The sequence below is a fragment of the Gymnodraco acuticeps genome, unplaced genomic scaffold (assembly GCF_902827175.1).
Source record: "Gymnodraco acuticeps unplaced genomic scaffold, fGymAcu1.1, whole genome shotgun sequence".
Lineage (NCBI taxonomy): Eukaryota > Metazoa > Chordata > Actinopteri > Perciformes > Bathydraconidae > Gymnodraco > Gymnodraco acuticeps.
In genome coordinates this window covers 1-20,788 of record NW_022990548.1, presented here as the reverse complement: position 1 = coordinate 20,788, position 20,788 = coordinate 1, and the positions used below count along the sequence as shown (strand labels likewise).

The 20,788-nt window shown below is 41.5% G+C and overlaps 1 protein-coding gene across 2 annotated transcripts; it reads right to left on the bottom strand.

Annotated features, from left to right (window-relative positions):
* Window positions 1-211: 211 nt before the first annotated feature.
* Window positions 212-19,143, bottom strand: LOC117553439 (atlastin-2-like). Of its 2 annotated transcripts, XM_034227361.1 has the most exons (14): window positions 19,053-19,143; window positions 13,261-13,541; window positions 9,925-10,056; window positions 9,213-9,317; window positions 9,058-9,108; window positions 7,890-7,946; window positions 6,351-6,443; window positions 5,235-5,373; window positions 5,026-5,153; window positions 4,357-4,413; window positions 3,790-3,861; window positions 3,269-3,700; window positions 2,845-2,859; window positions 212-2,526 (listed from the first exon to the last, which is right to left on the bottom strand). In XM_034227361.1, exons 1-14 carry the CDS (start codon window positions 19,111-19,113, stop codon window positions 2,416-2,418), a joined length of 1,734 nt encoding a protein of 577 aa, XP_034083252.1. In that variant the 5' UTR covers window positions 19,114-19,143; the 3' UTR covers window positions 212-2,415. The 2 variants fall into 2 exon arrangements, with proteins under 2 accessions (XP_034083252.1, XP_034083253.1); XM_034227362.1 differs by lacking the exon at window positions 2,845-2,859.
* Window positions 19,144-20,788: the final 1,645 nt, after the last annotated feature.

Below are 20,788 nucleotides of genomic sequence, written 5' to 3'. Positions count from 1 at the left end.
TGTGAATCTTTGCTGTACTGGTTTTTTTCACGCTTACCCTGTTGCTGCTTTGTACAACTGAATTTCCCCTCGGGGATTAATAAAGGTTCATCTTATCTTATTGCCTGCATGATAGGTGACCTTTAAATGAAAACTAACTGCTTAAATCCCAGTAAACATCTTCACAATACACACATTTTAAAAATACATTAAAAATGAAGCGACACCGTTCTTTGTGTTGTACGAGTTTGGTTTATTATTGTATTGAAAAATAAATTAACGAAAATAACTTTAAAATGCAACAAAAGACAAAGGAATAAAGAAGAAAACAAAATGAAATCCAGATTATAAACATTCTTTGCCAGCAGGGGTGGAATCGCAGTGCTCATGTAAGATAAAATGTACAAATATATATAAAAAAGGAATTTGTTAGACATATCCACAAATCACGAAAGCATTCCTTTACGTCCAGTGAGCTGAATCTGGTCTACCACCCAAACCGTTGTTCTTACAGCTACAAAAAGGTCTAGAAAATTTATATTTATATATGTATATATTCATACACATGCCCTATGTGTGGATGAGGCTGTAAAAAACTAAACTGTACAAAAACAAAAAAGCACACGGTGGTGATGTTGTGGATGGAATGATGGTGATTAAATTAAGAAAATAAGATTCAGGAAAACAACAACGTGATGGGGTCGACATCTGGAATGAAGTTCAGTCATCCAATGATCAGAGTTTGGCTTTAAAATGGAAACGGTAACATTAAATGCAAGCGATGAAATTATTTGTAGTGCCTGGTGGTTTAAAAACAACATTAAGAGGTGGTACAGTCCTTTAGATGTGACGATGAATGACAGCGGGAATAACACTCTAGTTAAATAACAATTACATATTATCTACAAGGTCTCGGCTGAACTGGAGGAACACAATTTAAAAAAAGCTTTGTTCTCTGAAACGCCGGCAGTCAGATCAAAATGGTTCATCGTGAGGTTAATGTTTAAAAAATCCCCCAAAATAATAACCCAGATATCGTTCAAGATTTAAAGGAATGGTTCGTAGTGCTTTCCGTTTTGGGATCAGACATCAATATCTGTCATTTTTCTACGTTAAGTTGAGCCGAGGTGGAATGATACGCCGTCAAGAAATAGTTCCTAATCTTCCCTGACTCAAAACACGAGGTCCTCTACTTACTTACTAACCTTAAAAGTAAACTAGAAAACACATAATAGGTTTAATACTGAAAATCATGATCAAGTCAATACTGATAATATGAAAATAATGGATGAATCAATCAAGATAAAGATAATAAGGTCAACTTTAGCCAGCTACTTCAAGAGTCAGCTGGTTTCGGGGGAAATGTAGCTTATTTGACTTACAGCTCTACTTTCACAAGGTCAGACAAACTCATGGATGTTTAGAGTAATGGTAACCATCTGAAGGAACAGCTTCTTCAGTCATGATTCCAAAATATTCTTAATTTTAAAACTCAGATTCCTGATTTAACTCATGGTCACATACGGGAAGTCTTCATGTTAACTACAGTGCAAAAATCAAGTTTTAAACAGTATAAGAAATCACTGATAGAGTAATGCGGAGGTCACTTCTACAATAGGCTATGGACTGTGTGGCACATAGCCTAAGTGCCGTACAGAGGTTCAATTAAAAAGTTAGATTCACTGATATATCAAAAGCTCTGGTTAGTGAATATCTTCTGGAGATATCTGGTCGAGAACCAATCTCCAAGTACTTAGTCGTTTTTCCTTTAATTTCATCAGAGCTGCAGCCATGTTTACCCAGTTTTGAGTCGAGCTTCCGTTAACCACTCACCACGCTTCAGTCTGCACAGAAAGGTTCAAATACATCCATGAGTTTGTGATTCCGAGTAAGAAAAACGGTAACATTTCCCTGAAACCGAACTTGTTTTTTGAATTCCTTAGACTGATTTATGAGCCTGCCTGTTGTCAGTCGCTCAGTCTGAGAGCCTCTGTGAGTAAAGCTGTAAACTTTGGTCGTGACTCCTCCTCGTGACGCCGCCCAGCGACAGAAACAACCCGACTGAGAGGACAGGAGGGGGGGGGGAACCATGAAGAGGGTCTGTGGTCATGCTCATCATTCATACATTCACATAAAACGGGAATCATTAATGTTGTCGTCCGACAGGCGAGCGCACACACCTGGGACGACACTGTGATAGAATAATGGCCCCTCCCACCAATAAATACCGTAACCCCGCCCACTGACAAATAATAAAATACATCACACTGCTGCGTCTACAGCGAGTCCTTAAAACCTACAGCCAGCGCGGCGAGGAACCTTTGTCTACAGTCCGAGAACAGAAACTCATGTACACGTCTCAAACCGTACTAAAAAACGTGGTTTCCAAACAGAGCAGGGAGAGGATAAAAGTGAAAAGACAGCGACGGCGTGCTGCTAGTTTTTCTTCTTCACGTTGTTGTTCGAGGCGAGCCGGTGCCGAGGAGCCGGGATGAGACTTCCCAACGGGACTCGACTCCGAGCCACTTCGAAGAGTTTGGAGAAAACCTGCAGGAAGAGGAGGAGAAGCGGTCAGGTGGGGGGGGGGGGAAGGAAGATGGAAAAGCAGTACTGAGGAGAGTCGTGCTAAACCATTTCATCTGTGGGAAACACAGCATATACCTGCCTTAAAGTACTAAACTGAGGATGATACCCAATTCACTTTTTCAGATAAATAAAATTCCCTTATAAACATCAGGTGTGAAAGGGTCCTAAGAAGGGTCCTAAGAAGCAGTATGCGTTTTGCTAACATTCAGAAAGCTACATCTGATAACACGAGGCAAATCTAAAATAGTCTCACGTCCTATACAGGAAGTGAAAACATACCTTTCGTGGAGTCCTCTGGAAGCAAAATAAATAAAATAAAGTGGAAGGAGGAAGAGAAAGGTTAAAAAGAAAGCGACAGATGACAGAAATATTGACAAGTTAAACGTTTGAGGAAAAACTAAAGAGTTGTTTTACACAATGTCATTTTATTCAAATATTTATTTTACTCCAGGGTTAAGCGTAATATTTAAATGTCTGTACTTTAACTCCAAATGATAACTGACTCACTTATTAGTATGTTATAGAACACGTCCATCAAACGTTTTAATGTCTCAAATTAAAGCTGAAGTATTAAAAACTACCCTACAAGATCTTGTCTTTAAACTAATTGGCTTTATGAGTGCGTTGGTTTTATTGCTCGTTTCAGTTTAAAAAATATAAAATACAATTAGTAAAATAAATAAAATATTGATCTTCCTCTCACCTGTTCCCAGAGGGTTTCAGCCACCTGGTCGATGACTCCTCCCACCTCACGGAACTCTCCGGAGTATTTCACGTACGCCCAAACGCAGAGTGCCGTCAGCGCGACGCCCATCAGCAGGTTACACAGCGTTGCCACGGAGTTGATGCCCACGAAGCCCGTGACCATCGACACCACGTACATCACGAACATGACGGCGAACAGCGTGGCGGGGGTCCGCGCGGCGAAGAAGATGTTCTTGCCGTCGTTGTGCTTGCTGAAGTTGCTGTACGTCTGGTCCAGCTCTGCCTCCAGCTGCTCCTGGTAGCGCCGGCAGAATTCCTCGCCGCCCATTTTCTTAACGCCGCGGAAGTGTTTCACCGACGCCTGCTTGAACTCCAGGTGCCGGCGCTCCAGCTCCGCCGGGTTGATGTAGGGTTTGTCTCCGCCGCAGACCTGTGCAGAGGACAGGCTCATGGGATTCATGTTATTGACCAAAACCTGGATCTGTAATGTCCAGTAATGACAGGTTTGTGGTGCGTTACCTGCTCCATGCCTTTGTTGTACAAGCCTTTGGCTCCTGCTACAGCTGCAAGGTTATTAGCTTCAGCTGTTGCCTAGGTAACAAATGACAAAACAGGTTAAAGATATAGAATTTGAGTCAACACATGACAAAACAGAGAGTCCTATTTACGAGTCGAAATCTGCCCCAGCCTGATCCGATAGTTAAGATTTACGACATTTATAAATATATGATTCTGTTTTCTTCAAGGTTGTGTCTTCCTGGTCGAATGTACTTATTGTAAGTCGCTTTGGACAAAAGCGTCAGCTAAATGCAATGTAATGTAATATATAATAATATTTAAGTTAACCATTCATAAATAAAGTGTCTTTGAGCACCAGGAAAAGCACTATAAAATGTATCATCAATGTTTTATCAACTACTACATCAACATCTGAACCATTCAAATTGTTTGTTCTATAGTGAAAAGGAAACTATTCATATTACTATTACTGTTAAAAATGAATGATCTGGTTTTTGGACAGTCCAGTAGGTGGCGCCGTTTCACAGTGACATTACATTAATGATAATGTGTCTGAGCAGAGCTGACCTGCAGCATGGACTTGGGGTGAGGAAGCTCCTCTCCCTGATAGATCTTCATGTAAGCCTGAAACACAGAATCATAAGAGGAGGTGAGAAACGAGGATAATCAGGAGCATTACTCACTCATTGCTGATGGAGTCCAGAGCCTCTTTCAAGAAGAGATTGAAGGGCCATCTACTAATGACCATGTACCCTTGTGAGCTGTGAACCCTCATTTCAATGTGATCTCATGCTTTGTACTGGTGGGTGTCTAGTGCACTCATCCTTGGCTGAGATGCTGTTGTATGGTTTTAAGTGTCGGACCCCAGGAAGAGTAGCTTTTGTCAAGAGCAAAAGCTACTGGGGATCCTTAATAAACATAACATTTTCTTTCCGAGCGCTTAAAACTAAAACAATAAATTCACTAAAGACGACAGCAGGGGATTCACAAAACCCCAAACTTTCTAACAGGATTTTAAAATGGGAAGATGGAAGAAAAATATATGCTTTAATTTGAATGAAAACAATATCATTCTGTCCCCTAAAACTAAGAAGCTTTCTCGTTTGGGACATTTGAAATGTATTTTTACATCACGGACCTAAACAAATAAATATCCCCCCCTCTATAATTTGGTAAAAAAGTAATTCCTCCTACTGACAGTAAACCAAATGATGGGCAGATGGAATATGAACTCACTTTGAAGTATTGCAACAGGTCTCTGCAGGTGATCTTGACTCCTCCGATCTCCTTCTCCACCAGGTTCTCTGGAGAGAGCAGCGTGGGGACGAGGTTCACCAGCTCCTTCTTAAACTCATCATCGATATCTGACACGACACACACACACACACGTCATTAATCCTGACTGTTCACGCTGTCTGAGGAGCTGCTGAGCCCGTGGACGTTACCTCTGAGCCGACCGTCAAAGTGAGGGTTGGTGGCGACCTTGAGGCCGGGGTGAGGCAGCAGGAAGCAGCCGATGTTGGAGAAGCAGGAGTGGATGTGTTTCCTGACGTTCTGCAGCTCCTCGTGTTGGTTCTGCTTCACCTGAACACAAACGATAACGCATCAATTTCTTGCTTATTTCTCCTTAGCGGGGGGACAAGGTTACGCAGAAATGGGGGGAAAAACTACGAGGAAACCGAGAACACAGAGTACAAATTAACGGTTATGAAAATAGCTTTTTCCTCCTAGACTTAAGAGGGAAATGGTAAACCCTTAGATGCATAAGTAGGTCTTTTTTGACCCGGTGAGGTGGTTTTCTTGAAGTATCTTATTACATTTTTTTATCATTTCACATTCTAGCTATTCCTCAAAAAACATGTTTAGGATATCATGCCATTCACATTTTTAGAAATTGTAGTTTTTGTATTACTACCCCAAGCTTCCATAAGTGGATCAAAAATGACCCGCATGCATTTCCTATGGGAAAACGTTTTTTTCAAAATGTAAAAAGAATGTCTAAAATTATTAATAGTAAAAAATTAAATATAAAATATTTCTAGTGTGAACCAAAGTATAATACAAGTGATGTTTCTAAACCAAAATGACAAAACACATTATTCTAATACGGGTCCATTTTGCCCCACTTATGGAAGAGTGTAGGGTCCAGTCACTCGGGCATCTAAGGGTTAAAGGAGTGTTTGAATGCACAGGTTTCAGCTAGCCCAAGTCTGAGGAAGGTTCCAGAAACGGTTCATTAAAAGATGGGAACCGTGAGAAATGATTCTGACGGATGTAAAGATCCTGCAGAATGTAATGTGCAGTGCCAGTTACCTTGCTGCAGACATTGGCCATCCAAGTGAATACATTTCTTTGTTTGACCTTGAGAGATGTATTGTGTAGCAGGTTGAATACAAACTGACCAAGGACTCAAAACAACATTGTGATCAGGACCTGGCATTAAGTTTCCCGAGACAAAGACGCTGCTTACTTTTCTTGTCAGATATTTTCTGAGATCCCAATACTTGTCCGATCAACTCTTTTTTTAAAGCAGAGACTTCTGACTGGCTGCTGTCACTGACCTGCAGACGCTTCTCCAGGAAGCTCCGTCCTCCCTCCAGGCCATACGGATGCTCGTATGGATAACTCCAGTCTCTGATCAGGAACATCAGACTCTGAACAGACGGACAAATTCAGGTTTATTGATTACACATTTCAAATGTTATTAATGATTATTTCCAGGTATTACAAAATCATCTTATTTATCCATCAACCATTATATCTAAAACTCCCCCTCTGTGCGACAAGTTAACCTGTTAAGCCCCAAAATGACATTCCCAGAACAAAGGACCATATCTTCACTTCTAAAAAGGGGAAAATTCATAATCTTTTTTCTCAAAGCAATGATACACCTGTGAGTTGGATGTAGAAGAGTCAGAATCAAAATATAATTGTTTTATTGTAAAGTAAATTCAGATTGAACATAGTAAAAAAACGTAAATTATAGTGTCCGTCCTAAAAAACAAAACATTACTTAAAGTGAAAACCACCCTTGAATGATGGGATGGTAGACTAAAAGCTTTAGGAATCCAAACTATAACAATAAGTACCCTGTATCAAGATTGATGCAAAACAAGTGACATTTGACGTTTTTAGAGAGGTTTAGCACAAAAAAACCCACTTCTGGGGTCATTTGGGTGGAAATGGGTGTATTTGCCGTTTCTCTGGAACCCATTGGTCGATTTTGGTGATTGACACCTCTTTTTAACTGTTAGAGCCAATAGAATCGAAGGGGAAGTTCCACATACACACACGTTACATTGACAAGTGAGAGCTATGCGCACGCAGTCGAAAGCAATGTTATGCTCTGAAAACTGAAACCTAGGCTCAAACTAGTAAATATGAAGATGGATTATCAGTAATCATTTCAAAGTGACACAGGCACATTGGATTAACCTATGGATTAACCTTCAGCAGCGTTTTTATTGTTTTTATGCCATTGAACACAACTTTTGATCAGAACAGCTAAGGTAAGAATATCTCTGTGTTTCCTCCGTGAAGCTACGTGTTGTGATGTCTGCTTTCGCTTCCCCTTCGGATCGCTCAGTGATGATACTAATACTTCTGGAATCTGTGGAATCTCAGCTTGTTAATCGCCATCTTGTTTTTGCAGATACGATAAGTAATAAGGGTATTTAAACTGTGAGTTCTGTGCTATAGCATTTTTTCGCTCAGGGCTCATTTAGTCGCTTCTTGTGAGACTTGTGTTTTGTTTCGGTAAAAATGGTTCGTATCGTCAGTTAGCCGAGTCTCTTCCCGTTAAGTGGGTATGACACATTAATAGTTTCATAAATGTTAAGAAGCCCTCAGACACAGTTTCGTGAAAAAAAGCCCCATGCCCCCGCTTAACAGGTTAAAGGATCTTTTTAACTATCAATAATAAAGCTAAAGCAACGTTTTTTTTAAACTGAGTGGAATTCCAGTCATTACAAAAGTCTCATTTAGTCGTTCGATGATTTAGTCAAAATGTTGTTTATATCTTAGACTGTAAACAAAGTCTCTAAAAAAAAATCGAACTACATATAATTGTGAAGACAGTAAGGGTGGTTAGCAGATCACACCTGAAATGGTTTCTCATAAACTTCCTCCATGGCCAGCCGCCCGTACTCAGTGAAGAGCTGAGGAGAGAAGACATCACAACACAGTCATTAGGCTCAATTAGTGTTGGAACAAATGAGTGCATATCTGATTATCCGGTCCATGAAAGCTTTCCCATTCGCCTCTCTAAAGGACCCCATTAAAATAATATTTTTCTGCTGCAGCAGGAGATTTTGTGTGTGAATTGATTGAGGTTGGTTGCCTCATTTCAGCTGATTACATTTAATGAAGAGGTGTGCAGGACCATGTGGGCATTATTCAAACTTAATTGCAATAATAGAACAATTAAAAACACCCATCTTTACAGTTTGATTGACAGCTGATCTGTGTCGGCACCAAAGATGGAAGATAGTTTCCGCTGTGAGAGACGCTCAGTTGGAGCTGCTTTCCGCCTCATAAGGCGCCTGGGTTTAGTTCACAGTGATTCGTGACCTGAACGCACCACAGAGCGCCTGATAGGGAGCTCCTCACTCACAAGAATGAAGAGCTTCAATAGAAATGCTGCTGTAAATCTGACGGATTAAAACCAACGTAACCAATGGTTAATGGAGGGTTCTGCTAGGGCTGCTCCATTAGGGCAAAAATCATAATTTGGGTCAATAATTGATATCACGATTATCCATTTACTTTGAAAACATCCATTTATTGAAAAGAAATATTTGAACAGTATGTTTTTAACAGTTTATTACCCTGAACTTTAAGTATAATTCAACTGAAAAACAAATACAACATTTAAAAAAATAAAAATATTCGTTTTATTTCGATTATGTTGTTTTCATAATCGTTGCAAGCCAAAATCGTAATTGCGATTAATTGAGCAGCCGTAGGTTACGCTTGACTTATTTTTAAAGAAACACATGTACCGGCAATGCACACTCCGTAAAATGTAGACGCCGCATTTCACCCATCCTAGGTAGCTAATTTGACTAGGAAGCATTTTGGGGGTTCGTTGCTTTGTTATCACAATGGTCAAATGGTGCAAATTGACCGAAGTGTCTGCAGATCAAACACAAGGAAAGCGGTTTGTCTCAATCACTCAGAAAAACCCCCCAAAAAAGGTGCTCTGAAATGTTTCATCTTTAAAATGTAATATTTGTCTTTTGTGAAACTGTGTGCAGGCTGATCACTGACCTGGAGGTGCTGGAGGTCGTCCTCCTGGACATTCTGGGACAGGTTGTACACCTAAAAACAAACACCTCAACCGGTTAGTCAGCTGATGCGATCACACCAATTACTTTACAAATACAAAACAAAAAAAATAGTTGGAGCAATGAAATCCGGCTGACCATCACAGAGCTGGTCATGGTGCTGAGCGCGAACAGTGTGGCACAGTCTTTGATGGTGGACTGGCTGTCAAACGCCCCCTGTGTGTCGATTAGTAAAACTGCGACCTGCAACAACACACAAATTAGTTGGGATGAAAGCACACAACACTGAAGCAAACGTTTTTAATAGGAGGATTTAAAGCAGGGGTGTCCAAACTATGGCCCGGGGGGCAAAATGCGGCCCATTTTGAAACTCAGCTAATTCAAATGAAATATGGCCCTCAAATTAAACTTGTGCTTTTCATGTATTGTACTAATTAAATATACATCGCAGTATTAATGTGTGCCCACTTTTTCAAATAAATTCAATTAAGGTTGGAAACATATTCAAACTAATCTTAGTTGATATAAAAGCCCAATCACTTTTTTTCATAACATATTTTACAAGCAATCTGAAGCTTCTGTTTTAAGGCATGAGCTGCAAACTAAATAAATGAAACCCTATAGAGAGCTGTGATGAAGGCTGTTGTGTTTCTAACAGCATTTCCAAGTATCAAGCTTAATTTACTTACATTTGATTGAACATATGAGGCAAAATACCTCTCCTCTAGTGAGCGGCCCAGCCCTTCGTATATTTGTCTGTATGTGGCCCTCGGTGAAAAAAGTTTGGACACCCCTGATTTAAAAAAGTCAAGAAGATGCTGGCTGGTTGTCTGCCTGCCGACTGACTGACCTTGCAGCCGTCTGGTTTCTTCACCACGAACACCTCGCTCCAGGCCAGGATGCCGGTGGTCTCCCGCTCGCAGCCCCCCCGCCAGGAGAAACCGGTCAGAGGCTCCTCCTCGGTGCCGACCCACGACTCCGACTGCACAGAGACAAGAGGACATCAGTGATCCTGCTCCACTTTGATATTATACACATTCTTGCCAAAAGTCACATGAGGAAAGTGTGTTATTGACCTCATTTGATAGATGAACACTTTGTTGTGGTGAGAGACACAACTTGTTTATACCCACAGGAAACAGTTTGAAACCAGAGCTGCTTAAAATCCTCTATGTTAAAGAGTGGTGTGCTGAAAATGCATCAGCTAGTAAGATCAGTTGTTATGACAAAGATAATTCTTATTGTTTTTAGATGAGCTTACATTGATGTAACATTTCTTTAAAAAGATAAACGGTTATTTTAGTTCAGTAACATTACAGCCAATTCACACCAAGATACTTCAATCAGTGACGCTGAATTCAACGCCTCGTGGTATACATTCTCAGCTTAAACATGAAAAAGCTTCTGTATGATCCAAACCCATTTGCTAGACTCCCTCTTTGAGTCCTGTGCAGGAAGTGTGTGAACAGCAGCCCTACTATAACCCGACGTGCGTGCAGGGCTTATTCAAAGCATAAAGATGGCTTTCATGTGTGGAATAAGCAGCAGCGAGCTCTGCAGGGGCCCAGCCACAGAGCCGGCATTGTGTCGACCCTAAAATCCTCTTTACAGCATCGTGAAACCCTCCAGAATGTTCCTCACTGCTTACCGTAGATTAACCCGGCCAACGGTCGAGTCACAAATCAAAAGGTACTCTCAGTTTCCTTTGAACCCGGTCACACTTTCAAACTGAAACATGTAAAGGGAGTGGATTCCTGCTGCAGGCTTTTAAATAGCTTCAAGGTCACCTATCATGCTATTTGTAGGCATATATTATGGGTCTCAGAGATATAGATATATATAGATAGACACACACATGTCTATGATTTGTTTCTCAAAATACAAACAGATCATGCATTTTAGACATCCGTCATACCCCTCTATTCCAGCCCTGTTTAGAGAAACGCGGATCTTGGGTCCTTAGCTTGAAAAAAAAAATGGAAAAAAGGAGCGGAGCTAATGCCTGATCAGAATTCTACCGGAGATGAAGTTAAATTCCGCTGTGATAAACGCCATCCTGTCTAAACCACGTCAAGGATTATTTCTGAAACAGTATGGAGCTCAAATGCTTTTTCTCTTGCAGGTTTATCACAAGGTGAGTTCCTTTTTTTTATTTCCTGCTTTTTAAAAACACACGTGCTCTCCAGTACAGGTTAGCTCTGAGTGTTAGCGAGGCTTGCTAAACAAAGACCATATTACGTTCAAAACACGTCAGGCATTGTTTCTGATAGCAACTCTGTGGGTCCACCATCCAAAATTACTTCATATCGGCAGCAAATCTGTATCCGCTCGTTGTACCCCCGTTTTTAAAAGATGTGGGTACGGAGGAAAAGAGAGAGGGTTTTATTTTCTGACGCTGCGTGAGTTTCGACACACCGGGACACATTTATGTATAAAAGACATCACAAAGTGCATTTTGCATGATAGGTCCGTTTAAAGGAAGTTAACTGATGTTTGTTTCAATCAAAGGAGTACCAGTGGGAGAATGAATACTGTTATCCAGTGTAATTTTGCAGTGACACACTTCTACCACTTCCAATTAAAATCTAAAATTTGGCAAATAAGTATAATTAACATTGAAAACAAGATAATGCTATGTTTTTGTAGTACCTGAAACACTGCAGACAAACAACACAGTGGTATCAGTCTGTCAAATAATAAATGCAACCTTTTAGACCTTTCCGATTCTATAAAGCACTAAAGAAACCAGACAAATGTTTGGGAGAAGTATATACACTAGCACCTCGAGGTGGGGATCGTTTCCACAGTAACGCTACAGGTCATTTCAGAAGTTGAAGGCATCACTCAATACAAAAACCGTTAAATCCCCTAAATGTGACGGCTCTGCTGAAGGATCACAAGTACTACAAATAAGTTTTGCCTTATGTTATATAACTTTTGGATCGCAATTTTTGAGTAGCTCTGAATTCCACAGATATTTAGAAAAACGACCTGGCAATGTTTAATGCGCTGCAGAGACTTTTATGCTGCCATACGTCACACAGATTGCGCTGCACTTGGAAATTACGGTCGCTGAGAAACTTTCATCTCAGACTTGGACGTCCATCTCTTTACCGTCCCAAAAAAATTCAGACGACATAATCGTCTGGCAGCATTACTTTTCTTTTAAAGTTACAACCTCTAAATATAGTATTAAAAAAGATATATGTTTCAAGAGATTTGAACTGTACTTTGCTCAGTAGGCATGATGTTTCATATGTTGCTACACCGGCTCAATGACGGCTATGAAGTCATTACATTACACGTTAGACGCTTTTATCCAAAGCGACTTACATACTCAATACAGTGGACAATCCCCACAGGAGCAATTTGGGGTGAAGTGTCTTCAGGGAGACAACGACATGCTGACTGCAGTGGGGTTTGAACCTGTGATCCGAACACCAACGCTCTGCACCACATGCCATAGTTTCCACCAGACCAGGGCTGAGAGGGCCTCCACTCCGGGGGGGAGGGGGTTGTGTGACGTCACGTGACTTGAGCCGTCCCTTATAGATACTATCTCTTTACGTATTAGTGATGGGAATTCCGGCTCCTAAACGGCTCTTCATGTTACCACAGTTTACCACGGAGCCTCTGTTTCGCCGCTTTTTTTTTCCCGGTGAAAATAATCCCACCAGACTCCTTTGCCCCTCCAACAGAGGGATGTCCTTGTCGTCATTTCAAGCGATAAAAACTCTCGATCTTCTCTTGAATTATTTATGTTTTTGGACGCCCTCGGCTCGAGTTCCGAGCTGAATAAGGGCGTCAAATGACGGCAAGACGCCCACCTGGCGGAAACGCTGATAGCACTTCAATGAAAGTTTTGTCAAACTGCTGTTAATGTGGAATAAACTTTATACGACTTAAATGACATCATGCCACTAAGATTAGATTCAAGTTAAAGTCAGTGCACAACATGCAGTTTAGCTACTGCAAAAAGCTGTGATGTGCCAAGTAATGTACATATAAATACAGTAAGGGGTGGATTTCAAATCTTACTTAAAAAAATATTTATAAATTATGCTTTTTCGATGTCATAGTAAAACGGTACAAAATAAAAATAATAGGGCCCCATTTATAAATATATTGAGACAGCCGATCAGCCTCTGCAGAGACACGTTTCAGCAGAGTTCAGTGGACAGTGTACCTGTGTGTACATGTAGCGCAGCATGAAGTCCAGCAGGAAGGACTTCCCCTTGCGGAACGCTCCGGCCACGGAGACCACGACCACGTTGAGGTCCTGCACCTCCTCCTTCAGCAGCAGCCGCTCCAGTGCCTCCTCCTGCAGCAAGAACGAGTGCTCCTCCTCGTCCGCCACCACGATCTGCACCGGCCTGGCTACGTCCGGCTCAACCTCCTCCAGCAGGTCGGCGTCCTCCTCCTCCTCACACCTCATCGGGGACGTGTCAGATTTAAAACCGCGGTCACCTGAGAGGGAAAGCAGTGTTTAATGTCTGACGGACTACAAGAATCACAACTAACCCGTCTCAACGGGGATGATGAAATGCAAGTTCCTCCAGCCGAGCTTTGGGCATTCATTGTTTATGGGTTTTTTCCAATCTGGAAAAACACCACATCTGTGAGAACCGAAAGAAACACATGTCATTGACACCTGGATTGTGTCATCAGCTTAAAACTGAACACTAAAGAAAGTGGTGGCGCTTTAGAATAGATGTTATGTTCTCTCCCATCTGCTGTCTGACTACAGCCACGATGGCCGAGTTTCCTCACAGGAATCAATAAACTCTGAAGCGACAGCGGCTTCGAGAAGGAAAAACTCTCCCCCCTACCTCCTAGTTTGTGCAGCTTCACAGGAGCTCAGCCAAGAGGAAGGCCATTATAGGTTTACAGTACACACAGAGCCATCAGTCAGTGTTGTCTCAACCTGGGACTAGTAAAGCCTTCAGCTCTCCTTGTATGGCAGCGTTTACACTTCACTGATCTACAGCCATCTGGCGAAGACAGGAGACATAGTGACTCATTTGGATGCTTTTTGCCAAACAAACGAATATCAGAATTGAGCATCTCGTCATCTCTTCCTGTAAAATCAGATGAAGCAAGTAACGGTGTGTAAATACTGTAACCAAGGATGTATGACACTGTGTACTTGCCAACACCCGGACATATTTCAAATACTGTAGTGGCATTTAAATGACACCAACCACATTAGCATAATGCTATGCATATTGTTGTCAAGATGGCCCACTGGGAGACAAAACACAATGCTTTCCAAAATGTGCACAGCTCAAAATAATAAGGCCACTTCAACGAAGGTTAAACGTAAAAAAGATGCCATATTTATTGTTCAGCAAAATGTTCTAACAAAGTGAAATATTCACCCTACTTTCAAAAGCCTGGATGGTGCGGTCACAGTGTCGCTGCTTAAAATAGGCCCGACCAGGGGAATAAGACCCATTTCACAAGTTGCAAAACAATGTCATCTCTGTAGTGAAATCTGTATGGTGAGGAAACGCAATTTGTCTCGTCCTCAAATGACGCCGAGCAATCGTTGCAGAAAGCGTCTTTGCCATCGGAGACGTCAGGTCAAGTGCTCAAAGGCATCATCTTATTGGGGTGTCAGATCGGAGGAAATATTCATTATTGGATGGTGACGATATTAAAGCTTTAATTTGCAAATGACGAGTCGATATCACTTTGAGTTCCTATATGCAAAGTGTTCAATGCTGAGAAATGTCTGTTGACCTTGTGATTCAGCGGCAGCTCTTATTGAGACACTGTCTTGTGATTACACAGCTAACTGAGCAGCCTGCGGCCTCATGGGAAGAGGAGCCTTCATTCAGGTCGGGGTGGAGCTGTTGGGCCATGTGAGCGCTCTGCAGGCAGCAACACAACAACCACGATGATGATCCGCCTCCGACACATCCAGCAGACAGCTCGCTGGGTAACATGCACGGTTACATCATCCCGGGGAAGACGTAACCAGTTCGCAGGTCGACATAAAAACAGTTTTGGGATGTTTTTACTGAGAACGATGTGTGCTTTAAAGACCAGTGCTCCGGTAAACTCTGTCTCCTGCTGTTCTCTCGGTACAGGACATGAGCTGCCTGAGGGGGACATACTTCTCTAGAGTGTGAAGCTGAAACAAGAAAGTTATCCATCAATGACAAATGTGATCTTGTTCTAACTTCTCCTGTGCAAGGATGTGGACATTGTCTCTGGTTTCTTTATTGAACGGAATATTGGTTGGACAGTTGGTCAGGTGAAACTATTAAATTAGAAGACCAAGCCTTGAACAGCGATGAATTCAAAGATTACTTTTTTTTTTTAGAGATGTCCCGATCCCCGATTTTTTTTCTTCCCGATTCCGATCTTTTGAAAATCACGTGATCGGCTCCGATCCCCGATCACGTGATTTTCAAAAGATCGGAATCGGGAAGAAAAAAAATCGGGGATCGGGATTTTTTTTATAAAATATTTGTTTTAAGCGTTCGTGTGTGTTGGAGGAGGGGCTCTGTGAGGAAGTGGCAGATTTTTTCAATTCTAGCGCACTCGAGCTGGTTTCTCCAAAATTACCTACCCACCTTTAATGTTACAAAACAAAAATGACCATGTTCACATCTTAAAGTCATCCTGAGGCCTTAGTTTTGGTTTAAAGTTACACAACATCATGTATGTGTTGCTTCTGTTGGGCTTGTTTTCAGACCTGGTTGCTTATTTCTCTCAAAGCTGGCAACAGAGTGGGCGCAGTGTCTAATAGTAGCAGCAAGCTAATGAGAGGCTACGTTCAGCTGGTGACTCGGGACAGAGAAAATGTCAGGAGTTTGGAAGTATTATAAAATTGAAAGCGAAGGCAGTGTAACAGCCAGATGCAATGTTTGCAAGAAGGAGGTTCCTCGTGGTGGAAAGAACAGAGCTACGTTCAACACGACCAATCTTATACGCCACCTGAGAAACAAACAACACGACGAGTACACAGCGACCACTCGGGTAACGGCACTGAAACAACCGACACTTTCAAAAAGGAAAGAGAAACGGCCCCAGAGCAGTGAAAAGGGCAAACAAATAACAGCCAAGAGAGCTGAATTCATCGCTTTGGATGACCAATTTGAAATGTGTGCTTTACAGTTTACTCGAAGTTCAAGATGTCTTGTTGCATCTTTCCAAAACCCAAAGATATTCAGTAAAAAAAAAAAGGGAAATTACTTTACAAATTAATTAGTTGCCGACTATTTTTCTGCCAATCAACTGACCTGATAGTTGTGGCAGCTCCAGTGTGAACATTGACAGGAGCAAATCACTTAGCAACTTAAATTGGATGGATCATCTGCTCACCTTCGACCTCCTGCCTCCTTAAGAGACCTCTTGCATTACAACACCCCACAGGAATGAATATTCATATGTTTCCGCTTATCAGACGGGTCATTTCGTCATTTGAAACTTCCTCATAGCAGATTATGTCTCCTATGATCATTGTTACAGCCCTGTCAGCTCAGCAGAGGAACGTGGTCAGACAGTTATGAGGAAATGTCTGTCATTAAAGTGTCGGAGTGTTCAGAATACAGACAGGTCTGGCTGCATTCATAACAGACAGCATACCTGGCATGCACTGTGTTGACTTACTGCCCTGGGGGGTTTTGTTACACACACACGATTCAGTCATAAGTAGTATGTAGGGTATACATAACTAAATGATTACATGTTAAAGCTCACTCTAAGCACATCTTTCACCTAGGCAAAACTATCCAAGAATAGTTTCAGACACATAACTGACTCTTCTGACTGAATAAAAGTTGTCAGGTCACCCCTAAACTGTATCTGACATCCAGTCCCATTGCTAGCTATATTTGTGTAAGAAAACACCGTTAACTGCTGCTAGTTTAAAGGCAACCTACTTCATTGAAAAGGCAATCTCCTTGTCAGAGGTCTACAATAACAAATCTTAAGCCTCAAGTATTTCATTGTGCAGTTTGGGAAAGCGAAGGCTTAGCTCAAAAAGGGAATGTGGAATAAGAGGATAACCCCACCAGTGCAACTGTGTATACACATCACATGGTAGATGGCTCAATGTTTGCCCCACTTGGGTCTTAGCACACAGTGTGCCGTTCTCCACACACGAGGTCAACAGTTTTTGCAGTTAAAGAAACAGGCGACACACGCTCTGTGTATCCAATGATATAAATACATTGTGAAGTTAATCTACATTTGATAAACAGCTTTTGGGACACAGTCAGTCAAATATTAACTCTGTAATACAGTTCAAACTTGACAGTGGACTAAGGACTGATAAGAAAAACAGCAAGCTAGGCGTTTCATTTCAGAGAGAAACCACAATCTTGAACAAATTCTTAACTTTAGTAGAAGCACTAATACCACACAAGTACAATTACGGCATCGAGAATGGTACTTAAGTAAAAGTATTTAAGTCTGATTAATAACAAATAACAAATATCTTCACGTTTAAGAAGCTGGATCTGTGAGAATGTTTTTGAACAAGAATCTTATTAGCAAAATAGCTTCCAAATCATTCGTTTTAGTTACTCAAATATAATGTCGGATGGTATAATCTATGCAACAAAAAGTTTTAAAATCATAGTTTTTCCTTATTATCGTTAGTCAAGATCTGAATGTATCCAAGTAACTAGTACATACATCTGTAAAATAAATGTAGTGGATTAAGAGAACAGTATTTGCTTCCAAAATGTAGTAGAGAAGAAGTAAAAAACTAAAATACTAGAGTAGAGTAAAGTACCTCAAATGTGTACTTAAGAACAGTACTTGAGTAAATGCACTTAGTTACTTTCCACCACTGCTATTGAATAATATGGAGAGGGAAAAGGCTAGCATTATTAATCCTTGCCAAAAAGGAGAGGAAAGTGGATTACCTGGTGGATTTATAAACATAATTCAGTGTAAAGTTGACTGCAGGAGAAGCTCATAGCCTGTTGTGTTAAACCACCCCCTTATGCCCTTGCAAAGTGCACTATCCTATCCCAGATAACATGGCAACTCTAATCAGCTACAGGAGGGAACAGGAGCTCAGGGGTGGAAGAAGTACTCAGATCTTGATCTCAAGTAAAAGTAGAAGAACCAGAGTGTAGGAATACTCTGTTACAAGTAAAGGTCCAGCAATCTAAATGTTAGTCAAATAAAAGTACAAGTGCATACATCAAAATATACTTAAAGTAGTCATGGTGCAGATTGGTCAATTTCAGAATAATATATATGATATGTTGTATAAGTATTGATGCATTAAAGCGTTATCAAAGCTGGTAAAGGTGCAGCTAGTTTGAATGTCTTTGTATACTGCAGGGTAGCTTGTGGATTTACTCCAGGTGGAACTAAAGTCTGATTTAAGAGTTGATTATATTTCACATCATTCATCCACATCTGCAAGGTTACTAAAAAAGGTATTAAATAAATGTAGTGGAGTAAAAGCACAACGTGGAAATGTCCAAGCATCTTAAAATTGCACTTAAGCACAGTACTCGAGTAAATGTCCTTAGGTACTTCCCACCTCTGTAACTAGGGTAGTTAACCGAAGCTAACAGCCGTTAACCAACCGTTATTAGTAACAACCATGTTAACATCAGAACAATGAAGAAGTGGCTCGAATAGGCTAGCAGCTATGTTAGCTTGTCCGCTAACAACAAACACATTCAGGTGAAGGTGAGGACAGCCGGACGGCTTAACAAAACAGGCTTTTTCACGGTAATACACAAGTGCATAGCGGGAATGAGTCGGAGTCGCTCCAGGCACTCTTCATGGTCACTGTTAATAGTGGGAGTGCCATGTTTTGAGTGACATTTTAACAATAAAAACGCGTTAATTCCAGCGGGATGAGATGCGATTATTCGACGAGGCGAACCTGCAGTGTCATTTCATAACCGTGTACAAAAACACACGGCTTTATTGACCACGTTTGCTGTCATCTATCCCGTCGCTATCATCATTTTTTTTTAACTGTCGATATGAATTTACCTTCTTTGAAGATGCTGTTTTTGGGATTCGGCTGCTTCAACCTGCTCTCCTCCGCCGCCATCTTTCTTTGACCCGCTGATAGCAGCAGACTGCGCTGACGTCACAGTATTTGAAGCTGTGGAGGGGTCCTAAATACAGAGCCGAAGCCCCACCCCCTGTCAGTTCGTTTACTCAAGTAGGCCTACATGCATTATTTTTGGTCATTTCATAATGAGTAAGGATGGTTGGGTTTGTTCATGACAATGCACTCATGTCATTCATTCCATTTTAACATTGCACATATAAATACTTGTTCATTTTACTAGGACATACTTTTGCTTAAGTGCATACTTTTTACTTAAGTAGTCTAGCCAATCGGAATATTGTTTCTTACCTTATGAAATATAAAACACAATACTAATGTTTAACTCACCATTTTCTAACACACTGCCATTTTAACAGAGATTAATCAGTTGTTCTGTGACCCAAATAGGAGAAGGTGCAATTTGTGCATACATCAAACATATATTGACAGTAAAATCAATTATGTTGGGCATTGTCAAGTAATGCAGCTGCATCACTTGACAGTATGTCATCCGGACCGGACACTAATCCAACAGTATGATTATATTATAGTTGACATGTTTTTTTATGTAATCTATACTACACAATACTAGTTCACTAAACAACTTTCATTCAATACATTTTTTAGAGGAAATAGTTCTGCTGAATCTAAATTGATGTAAAAAACCCAAACCAGACCTAATTCTGTTACGATTATTGTGTTATGTCACGTTTTGTACGTCTTGTTTTGGGTGTTTTGCTGTTCTCCCTGTCGTGTTTTCCTCCGTGTATATTGTCTGGTCAATTTCCCTGTGTTTTTCCTCCTGTCCTTAGTTTCCCTGGTGTGTCTAGTTGTCTGATTGTGTTCACCTGTGGCCCTTGTGTTTCTCCTCCCCTGCCCGGCTGTTTCTCGTCTTGTGATTACCCCTCCCTGTATTTAGTCTTGGCTCTTCCTGTGTTCAGTGTTGGTTCGTCTTTTGTTGGTGACTGAGTTCACCGGGGAGTGTTCTGTTTTGTCCGAGTTTTATTCATATCCTTGAAATAAAGGTGTTATCAGTTTTTTCTGCATTTGGGTCCTGCCTGCTTCACTCTAGCGTAACAGAACGAACCAACCAAAAGATGGACCCAGCAGACAGCCTGTACGAGGTGACGTACAACCTAATGTGCTTTAAGAACGACTGTTGATATGCCTCCAGTAGTGAAGAGAGGCAGTCAATTATCTCAACGGCACGCCAAGAAGTAACCTCAAGGTCCTGGTTAAAGGAGTTACTTCCCGAGTGGGTGGAGAACTTTTTCGGTAGCTTTGAGGTCAAACCTGTTTCCCGGCCTGCTAGCCCCTGGCATGCTAGCCCCCTGCCGGCCACAGTTCCCAACAAGGCTCCTTTCAAGGACCCTTTCGCTGGGTGGGTCTCGTGGCTTTTGGAGGACCTCTGAGCCTCCACAAGGCTTCAAGGCAGCATGGAAGGAAACGCAAGGCCAGGATTCCAGCACCGGCATCCATGTTTCCGGCTTCAGAACCGGACCTTACAGCCATGTTTCCGGCTCCAGAACCGGACCTTACAGCCATGATTCTGGCTTCAATTCCGGCCCCAGCGGCCATGGTTCCAGACCCAGTTCTGGCCCCAGCGGCCATGGTTCCAGACCCAGCTCTGGCCCCAGCTGCCATAGTCCCATCTCTTGTCCCATCCCTAGTC